At 43.0% G+C, this 12,673-nt stretch overlaps 1 protein-coding gene across 4 annotated transcripts in view; it reads left to right on the top strand.

Moving 5' to 3' along the window:
* Positions 1-12,673, top strand: part of SLC37A3 (solute carrier family 37 member 3) — a 25,351-nt gene extending 12,678 nt beyond the window's left edge. For all 4 annotated transcript variants that reach the window (XM_076340087.1, XM_076340079.1, XM_076340098.1 and 1 more), the window contains 7 exons: positions 203-384; positions 2,941-3,082; positions 4,315-4,416; positions 6,350-6,397; positions 7,386-7,537; positions 9,270-9,335; positions 10,180-12,673. In XM_076340087.1, the coding sequence (XP_076196202.1) occupies positions 203-384; positions 2,941-3,082; positions 4,315-4,416; positions 6,350-6,397; positions 7,386-7,537; positions 9,270-9,335; positions 10,180-10,272 (785 nt within the window). In that variant the 3' untranslated portion in view covers positions 10,273-12,673. The remainder of the gene's footprint in view (positions 1-202; positions 385-2,940; positions 3,083-4,314; positions 4,417-6,349; positions 6,398-7,385; positions 7,538-9,269; positions 9,336-10,179) is intronic.

Genomic DNA, 12,673 nt, shown 5'->3' with positions numbered 1-12,673 from the left:
GAAGACAGAGGGTAGAAACTGGTGACACTGCAGAACACCATCTAGAAGAGTTTCTAAGCCAAAGGAGGATGGAGGTATGGGAGAGCAAGGGAATTGCTAGAAGGGAGAATTGCTTAAAAGAAGCGAGCATAGCTCTAGAGTGGGGAGAGGGTGAACAGGCTGTGGTCTGTTTTTCCTGTTGCATATCCCTTGTAAAACTTAGGCCTCCCTGAGCTTGGAGCAGATGAAGACGGCAGTGTGGAGGAAGATGCCAACAGACCTTTAATGGGCAATGATGATGCAGATGATGATGACCGGAATTACTCTATTCAAGCAACTGACACTGACAACCAGCCAAAGGCCATTGGCTTTTTCCAGGCTTGTTGCCTTCCGGGTGTAGTACTGGTGAGGACACAGATTCTTGAGTGAGATCCGACTTATGTCGTTAAACGTAAAGCTGACTTTTTGTGTTGTCAGCATTTGTTGACATCATTGTTAATATGTTGACTATGTGTTGTAGTTGTTGACGTCTGACTTCTTATGCTGTTAAAACCTTGGGGTTGGGACTTTTATCCTTGTGCGCATGGATTATAATACTGTCCGGCTGTGTGGTTGCATGTTGCTTTTCCCATCGGACTCCTGCTTCGTTTAGTGCATGTGATGAGCCAACTAAGGGCAGCAGAGATCCTGCCCTTTTTGCTGCTGAATTTAGAGGGGAGGCCACGAGCAAAGGTGGCTGTAGGATGCTTTCTTGGTAAGGTACTTACGCTGCCCTAAGGAGTGGGATTCTCACTGCTAGCTGAGCATCACACAGAACTCTGTGGCACTGATATTGGGGTTTGGGGTTTTTTTTAGTTGCCTTAAAGCAGAAAGCTGGCCTGAAAAGCAGTAATCATCATGATGTAACATGTGGCAAAGTAGGCAGGTTTTTTTATAAATGACTGGAAACAAGGCCTGGTGATGCCGTTTCCACATAGCCTCATCCTGTCCCTTGTGTGAGAACTTGTACTTCTGCATCAGTGGTATTGCCCAATTCATGGATTTGGTTCAGCTGAAAAATTAACCTGCCGTTAAAAAACAAGGTTAATTTTCTGCGTCAGTGGGTTGTGTGCCCCCTGAATACTAGAATCAGCACAAGAAAGGGGGCAGGGTGGCTGGCTCAGTAATACAACATGAACTGTCTGGATTTGATCGTGAAGCAGAACTACCAAATTGACAGTATTGTCAGATACCCTTAATGAATGAAGTGGTTAGTTGTTGTGGTTAAGGCAACACAAAATCTAGAAGGGATGGGTGGATTGTCAGTGTTCAGAGTGCTGGACAACCACAGTTCTGTTGTTAAGACCTTGGTTGAGGGATGGCAAAAGAAAGCATACACATCTTGAGCTCTTTCCTAATATGGCTAAATGCCATATAAACTATGGCTCAGTTTTGGTGGTGCTAAGAATGGGCTGATGTACAAAGAACCTTTAGGCCAAATTTCTTAGTGGTGGAGGCTGCCTCAGTTGATGTGTGACTTTTTTTCATTGGCCAGCACCTAAGGAGGTACTATAGAACTGATGTTGCTGTTTCTGTACTTGGGATTTTGAGGACATGGTCTGTGCATTAACCCAGCAACATGAACACCTCTGAGTCTGTGAGTTTTATCTGATGTCAGATCAGTGCTCAGCCAAACCAGGACACTATGTCAGATCAGTGAGAGACCAAACACCGAGAGAACCTCCAAAGCCTTGTCAAGATTCTACAAAGACTTTATTTGACATATTTTTTCTGTAGTTCCTCTCTTCTGCTGAGCGATATGGTGGAAGAGTTTTAGTACAGACAGCTTTCCCCTGAGCCTCTAGAAATTCAATGTTTCATCACTCAGACAATCTGGTAGACAGTTTCTAAGCATGTTGTAATAAATACTGTTTCGTACAGTGCACTTTTCACACCCAGAGGCAGGAGAACTCTACCAAACATCCCCGTGTCTTACATCTATGGTGGAGATTAGTTTGTGTCCTGTAAGAGTGAAAAAGCATAATAATAATAATACAGCTAAAAAGGATGTATCTATTAAAACAATATAAAGTCAGAAGAGATGATTTTGTGGAGTTTAATATATAAAAAGATCTGCTTTTCAAAATTTGAAGGCAAGTTTGTACATACACGTATACATACAGTCTCAAAAGCTGTGATTCTAACAGGTTGTTTTTTACGCCATCATCCTTGTTTACCTCTTTAAATATGGGTTCCTTGAACTGCCGTGTCAGTGTTTATCAGGAGGCCTTACTGAAATAGTGTGCCTTGTCCCTCTGCATGCTAGGCCAGCAATCCCAGAGAACAAATCTTTGCCCCACGTGTGAAAACTCTAAAGAAGGAGATCTCCTGCTAGCTAAGGAGAGCTTGAGCCCAGCAGCCAAAAGCAGGAGGTTGTCTCAGCTGTTGGGTTTGGAAGCATGTGCTTAGCTTTGGCCAAACCTTTCATCTTGTGTCCTGGAATACCTGCCTGGGGATTATGAACGAAGCTTTCTCTTCTGGTGCTGTAAGCAGATGAGCCTTTTGAGCAGCAAAAGATAGCACAGAGGAACTACTTCACATAACTTTTCTCAGCATGATGCACAGATGACTAAATCTCAAGCTTGTTTGATGTCACGTGGTTGGCTCCCTTCTCTTCAGAAGGTGAATTAAATTTCCTTCGTTTTTTGAAGTCTGGTGTCGCTTCCTCTCAAGATTACACTGGAAGTGTTTTAACCCTTTGCATTCAGTGAAAAGAAAATAGCCGTCTTGACAGTGATTTTTGTATTCGTGGGTTCCCTTTGATGTTCAGCATTAAGCTTTCATAATGCTGCCTTCTTATGTGAAATGCAGAAGCACTTCCCCCTGAAACTTTAGCTGGATACAGAGCTTTACGAGAAGAAGCAGAAACGCTGTTTGCATTTCCCAAGTGCTAACTGCTTGCTGACCCTCTCTTTGTTCCAGTACTCTTTGGCCTATGCCTGCTTGAAACTGGTGAATTACTCGTTCTTCTTCTGGCTGCCCTTCTACCTCAGCAACAACTTTGGATGGAAAGAAGCAGAAGCTGACCAGCTCTCGATCTGGTATGATGTAGGAGGAATCATAGGTGAGTGAGCAAGTGAATGACATCTTCCTGCAGTTGTGCTGCTAGCATTTGAAAATGAAAGACAGCAAATGCAGCTCAGAGCAGTCATGTTCAGTGGGATCTAGCTGTTTATTGAATATATGAAAAGTCTAGTTATGTATGTGGCTGCTTGGCTGTTTTTTTCTAAAACACAGGGTATGTGAGCCTCCTATAGAGTTTACATATAATTTAAAGGGCACTATCTTATTCTTGGACATTACCCCCAGCAGGCATTTTTCTTTACTCACTAGGACTTCTTGAAAAGTGCCGTGTACAAAATGGTGTCCCTGCTGCTTGCTACTTCCTTTCTGACAGGTACCCTTGAGGGAGAGTTTAGATCTGGACTTACTGGGTTCTGTACTGTCCCTTCTGTCGTGTATTTTTAAGAACAGACCCAGTGCAGATCTCAGCAGAGCAGGCACAACTGTGTTATGTTCAGAAATAAAATGTAATTGCACTTGTTTCTGCTGGCTGCAAAATCTCACCCTGTTCCTCCAGAATAAAGAACATATTGTATATGTGTTTAGACTTCCACTCTCCTGTGCTCAGTTTCTTGCTTTATTACCTTGTCCAGCTAGCTTTCCTAGAATAGACATCCTTGTTTTGGTCTGTTCAGGGTCAGGTTTTTTTGCCTCTGCGGCTTTTTCTGTTAGGCTTTCTCAACATTCTAGTTCTTACCAGCAGAGCAGTTCCTACAGAGGTAGCAATGATACATAAGGTGATTTTTATCAGCTATCGGCATTTGTTGCAATTAGTTGCACCTACCCTAAGTAGGTGAGACAGCAGGGAATGCGAGGCCCCTGTGTGCTAATGTTTTCCCTGTGAAAAAGAACTGCCTTCTCCTGCACTTTCTGTTAAAGAAACCAGCCACAATGTTAAGCTTGCTTACATCCAGAGTTGCGGTGATCCTAGAGCTGTGATGGGTCTATAGGGGAAGGAAAAGGAAAGCAGGAGCATTGGCTAGTTGCATGCCAGAAAAAAAGAAGTAATAAATTCCTGGGAAAGCATCATGAGTAGTTTTCCCTGCTCTGTCTGAGCCACTTAAGTTTACTGTTGTCTCTGTGTCTGGGGCAGTAAGGGCAGGAGACATAGTTTTCAGGATTTGAGAGAGAATGCATATTGATGAGAAGGCAAGAGGCCACTGCACTCAGTGAAATGAGTTTTGTTCAAGGTGTTAGCATCCTGAGCCTGATGATGATTTTTTTTTTTTGCAGGTGGGACTATCCAGGGCTTGATTTCTGATGTGCTACAGAAGAGAGCTCCAGTGCTAGCAATTAGCCTGCTCTTTGCTGTAGGCTCTCTTTTTGGATACAGCCGTGAGTATGCTTTTGCTGTGCAGTGATAAGAGGTTCATTTGGTACTACTTAGAGAGAACCAGAGCACAGCCTGTTCTAATTATGTTTTCTGGTCTTGAAACTGCTTCTGGATCAGGATGGTGCCTTTTGGTCTATTTTGCCTGAAGTGTGGCACTGCACAGAAAGAAATCTGTTCTCTGGTTAATGAGCTGGAAAAGAATTAGCTGAGTGGCTGGATTCCCCTGTACTGGTGAGTTATGGTACTGATCCTTCTCCAGTGTCAGTGAGATTTTTGGCATTGGCATTGTATCAACGCCATAACTGGCAGAGCAGGAAATCTCAGGTGCATCCCTATAGTAAGAGGAAAGAGAAGCTGGGACAGATCTGTGCTGGAGTATATACAAAGAGGCAGAAGCTCTTAGACTTCACCATTTATGCTTCTGTAAGTAGTGAAATTGAACAGTTTCTGCCTCTCTTATAATAGATATAGTTCTCGGTGATTGGTTATTGAAAGGAGTCTGTCAGGAAAACTGAGTAGGAGGAGACAGGTAGATCTCACTTCTATGAAACAACTATGAAGCTCTTCTAAGGGTAACAGTTTTGTGTCTTCAGACATGGTGTCCTGTGGTACCAGAGTGCTTTAACTCACTGGGATGTCATTTTGCTTCTCTGTGTCTTCCTCCAAAACGGGGTGGCGATAGACCAGCTTTTATAGAGCACTTTGAGATGTGTGGACAGAAATCGCTGCCAGAGCTGAGCAGTAAAGTGTGCCTTTGAGAAGCATGCTGGCTTAGTCAGATGGTCTCAAAGTAAGGTCAATAAGGTATAATCGTTAAATAGCAAGGATTGGGTTTGGTGGAGTTTTGTAGGCTCTTGTGCTAACTTATTACTTTCAGAAGTTAATTGGAAGCAAATATAAAATTATCGCTGACGAAGTTTGAAGTTTGTTCTAGATAGCAGAGCAGCCAGAGGTCTAAGTGTCTTGTGCTTAGCTCTGTCTAGCCAGATACAGAAGGCTCAGACAGGCGATACAAAGTTACTGCAGTGTGATAATTAAATATCCATCAGCTGAACCAGGAAACCTTTTCATGCTCGTAGGGTGCTGAACATAAGAGTAATAATGGCCTGAGAATATGTGCAGTGGGCTGCAACTTGCCTTACGCGTAGCAACTTGACCATGCGTGGGCCCTAAGTTGAAGCAGTGAGTAAGGAATTCAGGTGATGCCTGGAAGTGATGAGGTATCAGAGAACATGGTGTCTGAAAAGCACTGAAAGACTAGTGGAAAACCAGCTGCATGCACACAGTATGATGCTGTTCCTGGAAAGGCAAGCAGAACCTGTAGATACCCAAGCATGGCTTTGTAAGGAGGAGTGAGGATATGGGGTTTTGCATTTTTTACTTTATTGTGTAGCATTGTTTAGGCAGTTACTGGATTACTACCTCCAGATCTAATCTCGGTATTTTAAAAAAGTTTTTGGAAAATTCAGAACGAGTGGAAAGGTGATTCAAGTGCTGAATACTTTATGGTGGGAGAGACTGAGTTGAGTCTAACTTCCCCAGAGAGGCAGAGGGAGGATTCTCTTACTATTCAAATGGACTTTCAAGGAGGGTAAATGCAAGCTCTGTGTCACAGAAAGAGGCATAACAAGGGCTGGAACCCAGAGCCAGGCAAATCTGATATCGAAATAGGGCACAAAATTTTAATGTCAAAGGTGACTTTTCTACTGTAAAGTGCTGTCGGGGAAACTTCTGGGTCTTTAGTCTCCAAATGCCTTTGCAGCAAGACTAATCTCTGTAGAAGTCTCTAGTCAAATAGAAATTATTGTTGTTACTATGTAGCTAATTGAACAGGCAGTTCAAACTGGATGTTTGCATGCTTCTTTCTGATCCTAAGTAAGTGGCTTTCTCAAGTTCATTTGTTTCATTTACACTCATCTGGTCTTTCTCTTGCAGGTTCTCCCAACAGCAAACCTATCAATGGTGTGATCATGGCAATTACAGGTATCTTATCAAATGCCACTGTTATGCTAGTAGACATATATATACATTGCAGAAAAATCAGTAACACCAGCCTCGGGTGGTGGTAATGTATTTGTGTCTGCTGCCATCTCTGCTGGCTTTGCAGAGAGAGTAAAAGCTGGGGTCCAATTTCTGTTACTGTTGGAATACAGCTGTAGAAAAACTGCTTTACAGAGGGAGGTATAGAATATAGACTGTATAGAATAATGGCTTGGAACTAAAGGGGTCTGCCTTGGCGCTCAGTATGATGAGGACGGATTTATGCCAAAATACCTAGCGGTGATCTGGTATCCAAGGAAGTGTATATATGGCAAAGTCATGAGCTGCCGCTCAAATTTGAGGGTGTTTGTCTGTCAGAACCCCAAATGCCCTGTGTACTGTGAGAGGTCACAAGCTTTGTGTGCTACCAGACATACTATGCTGTGTTATGGAATTAAGATTAGCCTGCATGAATAGAGCCTTTCTTTTCAAACACTCCTACTTCAGAACTCTCTGTCCTGTTGCATTCCCCCCCCCCTCCCCTTCCATCTCCTTCACATCCTCAGTCCCTAGAGACTGAGGCAGTAGCACAGGGGTATACTACTCCAAAGTAGAAATGTGTCTAAATCTGCTTCGTGTTGAGGGATTGTATATGCGTGCTGTTCAAAAGTAGCTTTCTGTATTCAGTCTGGTGTGTCCTGAGTCTTCTTGCACAGTGTGCCACAGCTAATTACCTCTTTTTTTGCTGTTGGATGAAAATGTGCTTGTTGGCAGTTTCTATGTGCGTACTCCAGGTACACAAGGTGTGCCATGACCGTATGCTTCAGTTGTGAGGGTACACATCTACCTACAATTAGTCCGTGATCGCTATCCCTAGACTTAATCCTTTTCCTGAGCTTTGCATGGTAGAAAAATCTGTTTTGAAGATGTTCTGTTGAGAATCTATCCTCATGCTTGTTTTGCACCAAGGCTGTTTTCTTGGCACTTCCAGGATTTTTCATCGGAGGCCCTTCTAACATGATCAGTTCTGCAATTTCTGCTGACCTGGGGCGCCAGGATCTGGTGAAAGGCAGCAGTGAGGCTCTGGCAACAGTCACAGGAATTGTGGATGGAACTGGCAGTATTGGTGCTGCAGTGGGCCAGGTGAGGCTAGCAAAGGAAAATAGAGGTCTGGGGAAGGAGGCAGAGAGTCTGTTGTGGTTAGAGATGTTAGCTCATTCCTCAATCCAAAGTTGCATGGAGAGAGAGAGAAACGGGGGGGGGGCAGTGTTTTAAAATTATTTATTTAAGAAACAACCAAGGGAACATGTGTGTGTTAAGCTTCCAGTGGAAGCAATGTAATTAAGAACTAAACTAAGTATTCATAGTGCTAATGTTATGGCACTTTCATTATTCAAATGAATTTTAGAGACTTTCATATCCTGAACTCCAAAAAGCAAGTAAAGGTCAGCTTCACAAAGAGTGAAAATAAAATATTTTGAAGTTTTTGTTCAAATGTAATAGCAAAACCTTTGCTTACAGAAAAGTTTACCTATATAACCGAGTAAAATTAGAATACCTATTATGAATGTTACAGTGTTTATAAAGTAATTTAAAATTTGCTCTTATTTATGGTTCCCCTTTTTATCTGTGGATGTCTTTTACACCTTGTAAATCCAGCACCACTTGCTTTGATAGTCCTTACAGTATGCTGCCAGAGGTCTGAAGACTAGACTGTTGCAGAAAAGGACGCTGACAGTGTGCCCACTGGGGACATTCTTTCTTCTCAAATACAAGTGTTAACTATGTGGAAGAACACAGCGGTGCTTTGGGGAGGGGAGGATTTAGTAGAAAGATTGAAACCAGTTCTGTTCCAGGCATCCTCTAGTGCTGGTAAAATACCAAGGACGCAGGCAAGGCATACAAATTTCTTTTCTGGAAAGGGATCAGGGTTTGTACTTGCCATTGATTGCCTGATAAATACAATCATTCAGTCTGTATTTCGTAGGAAAGATGCTGCTTAGCTCCAATAAACGTGGAAAATTACAAGTGCTTTGTGGACATATTAAAGTGCACTGTTACACTCAATGTTCTTCTTGCATTGTCTACAGCGCTTCTGTCTTCCCACACACATACCATTCAAACTTACGTTATCATAAAAATTGGGTCTTCAGTTCTGTTCCACCTGCCTCCCATTCTAAGATGGCATTTATTTCAACAGAGACAACCATGATGTCATTCTGGGGGTGTGCGAATAACAGCAAATGCACAATGAACATGTTAGAAATTCAGATCCTGTTTTGTGCTAATATACCCAGTAGGGAAGAAGGGAGGCCCTTGTACAGCATCTGAATATAAATCTGCTAATAGGGAATACATTTTCTTTTGTAGCCTGTGTAGTCCTGTTGAACTAGGATGCAGTTCATAACAGACTGTAGTCTCAAGTGTCTTGCCTACGATGAAGGGTTAAGTAGTTAGTGGCTGCACAGCTCTCGAAAATGCGTCCTGTGTAATTTATAAGCCATTCTAGAGCTTTTAGTTCTTCTGAGAGTACTTACATCCACTTATGTCCCAGCGTTCTGTGCAAAAACCTTGTATTCAGCGGAGTCAATTTGTCACCCTTTGAAACTGTAGTTCAGTTCTGTCTTTATGCTGCTATGAGTTACTGTAAAGCTTCAGGATGGTATTGCCGCTTTGCTGAGACTGTGGGTTTTATACAGGAAGGCTGCTGTCCTGAGTCATCTCTTCTGACAGGAAAAGATCAGCTGGAAGGTTTTGTGATCAGCTCTGTATGGAGCGCTAACAGCCCACAAATTCTAGAAAATGAAAGAGTAATGCCTGAAAGTTATGCTTATCTTCCTGATTTTAATAATTTTTTTCCCCCCTTTCTTTTTAGTATCTAGTGTCTTTGATCCAGGAGAACCTGGGATGGATGTGGGTTTTCTATTTCTTTATTCTAATGGTAAGAAATCTCCTTTTTTAAAATTCTTTGTCAAAGTTCAATTTGCAATAGAAAGTTTTTGCGAGAACCTGGAAATTGTGACTTAGACATGCAATCTGTTTCTGCAGCAGCTGCAAACTCTGATGCCATTCTCAAAGTGGACTATGGTGTGCCTTTGCCTCAGGGTGTCTAAATCAGCTGGGTTCATTTTAGATCCTTTATAGTCACATTGGCCAATAGGAACTGAGATTGTGGCAGAGGCACAAAAATACTTGTATGCATTTTCTAAAGCTCATACCACCTGACTGACTTCCAAGGCAGGACTTTTTCCTCCTTCATCTCCATGATACGTAGTTCCTAATATTTTCGGGGAGCTGAAGTTAAGCTGCTTGTTTGTTAGCCCTTGAAGATTAGTGGAAGGAGTGATGAGGATCTTGACACTAAAATGAAAATGCCTTGCCCTGGTATACCACTGGGGGAGAAGACCATTCAGGCCCTGATCTCCTCAGCATTGCCACAGTGGTGAATGCTGTACAGTTCACCTGTTCTTCCCTGCTGGAAGTGCCAGGAATTGTCTTTGCATCTGTGCTGTCAAGGGAAAAGGCCACAGGTAAGCAGCAGAGGTGGCCAGGAGGAAGGCCGTTGAGGAGGTAAAGAGCTCATCTTCTTTATGAAGAGAAGATCATGACAGCTGAAATTGTAGAGCTTTCCTGCAAGCTCAGTCCTTCCATCTGCTGTGCCACTTTGTCATTGCCTCTCTTAGCCTGTATCTTTCTGGGGAGGCCTTGAATGCAGATTGGAGCGCAGGATGGCTGCAGCTATGGTTGCTCTGTGCTAATTGTCCTGGATATGCTTCTTTTCACAGACGAGTTCAACAATCCTGTTCATTTCACCATTAATAGTGAGGGAGATCAAATTGCTTCTGCATGAGCGGCGCCTGCGAATGCTGGCTGAGTGACTTCTGCTTGCCTCTGGAAGGACTGTTTTATGGACCTGACAGCTGGGACACTAATCAAAACTCTGGGAGACTTGTTTCTTACATCCTCCAGGTTTGGACTAATTCAAAATGGCTCTGCAAGGCTTGATTGACCTGCCTTTGTGAGCTCAATAGTGAAGTACCAAATACCCGTCCTGAGACCACCCGCATCCTGGAGCTGCTGACCTAAGCTAGACAATCCACGGGACTGGCAGATTGTCCCGGCCTACCAGACTCTTCCGTGTCAGCAGTCGCACTAGGGTCTTCTGTTGGGTGGTCTCACTGCTACACCCTTTCTTATTTATTTCTGGATGTCCTGACCAAAGGTCAACTGTTTAAAACTGACGGTGGAGAGGCTGTCTTGCAATGAACTTTGATGCTGTGTTGTGCTGGTGAAATCATACAGTGCATTTCATGGGTAGTCTACACTTACGATCACTTTAGCTTTTAGAAAGGGCAAAAATAATTATTTGGAATTTGCGCTGTCCAGTTGTTTAACGAATGCTGTTGCTAAATCTCTGCACAGGCAGACCTCTGCTACCCCTAGCTATTAACTGTCTCATATTCCAGTAGATTCACATGGAGAAGTTACCTCCATATTTGTTTTTAGCATTTTTTAATAATAGTAATAATCTCTGGGAACTGAGATTTCAGTTTTTAACTATTTAAGCAGACAAATAGTGTGCAATACTTTACTGTGATCTCTGAGAATAAGCCTTAATAGATCCTTTGTGTCTAAAGGATCCTTGAATGGCTTTGGGGATCAGTAATGGGACATAAGTACTTTCACTACTGCTTTGTTATTTGAACTCTCATCAATACTGACCAAAATGGGACTGTCAGGTGACCCTCTGAAGGAAGCTGGTGTCACTGATTTCATACTCATTGTGCAATTGCTCATCTCCAGCAAAGAGAACCAGAATGGAATTAAAGGAATTGGAGGGACCTGGCTGCTCTCGGACATGGGCTTCCAGACAGGGACTGAAGCGTACTCATGGAATAGCATCAATGAGCAAGTGCTGCTGTCTTCCCCCATGCTCCTCTGCCTACGGCTGCGCAGGGGACCTCAAGCTCCAGGGTTTTAAAGCTCGAGTTGTCCCTTGAAGAGAAAGGTGGATGCAAGTCAGCACTAAAAACATGTGACTGCACTTAGCATGGTGGTATTTTGAGTATTTTGCAGTACTGCGGTAAGCAGGGTGACCAACTGACACCTCTAACATTTGTTAGTGATGATAATGGGATCATCGAGTAACTTCTTAACAAATTGTTTTCTGCTTATGCCTTGGGATGTTTCATTGTAATAGGTATGTGTTAACCAGCAGAACTTCTGATCAAATACTCAATCTAACTAGTCAGCAATGCCTGGATGGGGGTGGGGGGCAGGAAAATTCCTGGAGCTGAAAATTTGAAACTTTTTAAATGGGAAAAGTTGCCTTTTTAAAATGTACAGTGGTTTTATTTTTTTTAAATTTATGAATGTCAATTTTTAGTCATGTGTTGATTGTAACAAGTGGAACATTATTAGTGCCTTACGGTTTTACTGTATTGAACGGTTGCTTGGTGATAGTTGCTTCTGCAGTGACGGCTCTGTGCACAGCTTTGCTTACTGTGAAACTCAGTTGCTCCATTTTATACATTTTTGAGTCTCTTTCTTTCTTTCTTGGTGGAGGCGATTCTTGCATTTTTTGCTAACCCTCGAAAAATTTCAGTGCTTGGGAAAACGATGCCATTAAACTGATGGGGGACCTGAATCCTGTTCTTGTCTCTTCTCATTCCCATTCCAATTTTTGCCTGTATAATTAGAGCAGGAGACTGAGAATCTATCATCCTGTTCTCAGAATTATGCCCTGGGGTTAGTGTTCACATCCCAAGCTACTCATTAGCCCCTGTACAAATAGAATCAAAATTCCCTAAAATTTAGCTCTAAAATTGATGGCGGCACCGTTTGCCCCAGCCACGGTGTCTGAGAATCTGTGGTTTCAAATTCCAACCTGGATGAGCTTTTTGGCCGGCTGTCTGGGTGCTAGATAAGCTTCTGATGAAAGGTGGGGTGGGAGAGGGACGTCGCCGGGGTCGGGGGGAGGAGAGGCAGGCCCCTGTAACAAATGGTTTCCTGTAAACAGTTCTGTCCCCTCTTGAGAAGTGTCAGATGTGTTGTGAGCGCTGCAAACACAAGCTGCCCAGCAGCTCGCATGTAAGTGTGTGGCGGTGCTTTGAGGCCACCCTCAATTAGCGAGGCGTGCCTATGACTTCAGGATTGTTTTGTTGTTGTTGTCCTGGACTTTTGGTTCTGTGTATTTCCTCAAGGTGCTCAGGTGGAGAAAGGTTTTCACTCTGATCATGTCCAAACTGATCTCACATGAATAAATTTACTTTGACTTCA

This window comes from Aptenodytes patagonicus, chromosome 1 (assembly GCF_965638725.1).
Source record: "Aptenodytes patagonicus chromosome 1, bAptPat1.pri.cur, whole genome shotgun sequence".
NCBI classification, from domain to species: domain Eukaryota; kingdom Metazoa; phylum Chordata; class Aves; order Sphenisciformes; family Spheniscidae; genus Aptenodytes; species Aptenodytes patagonicus.
This window is presented reverse-complemented; position numbering and strand designations above follow the sequence as displayed.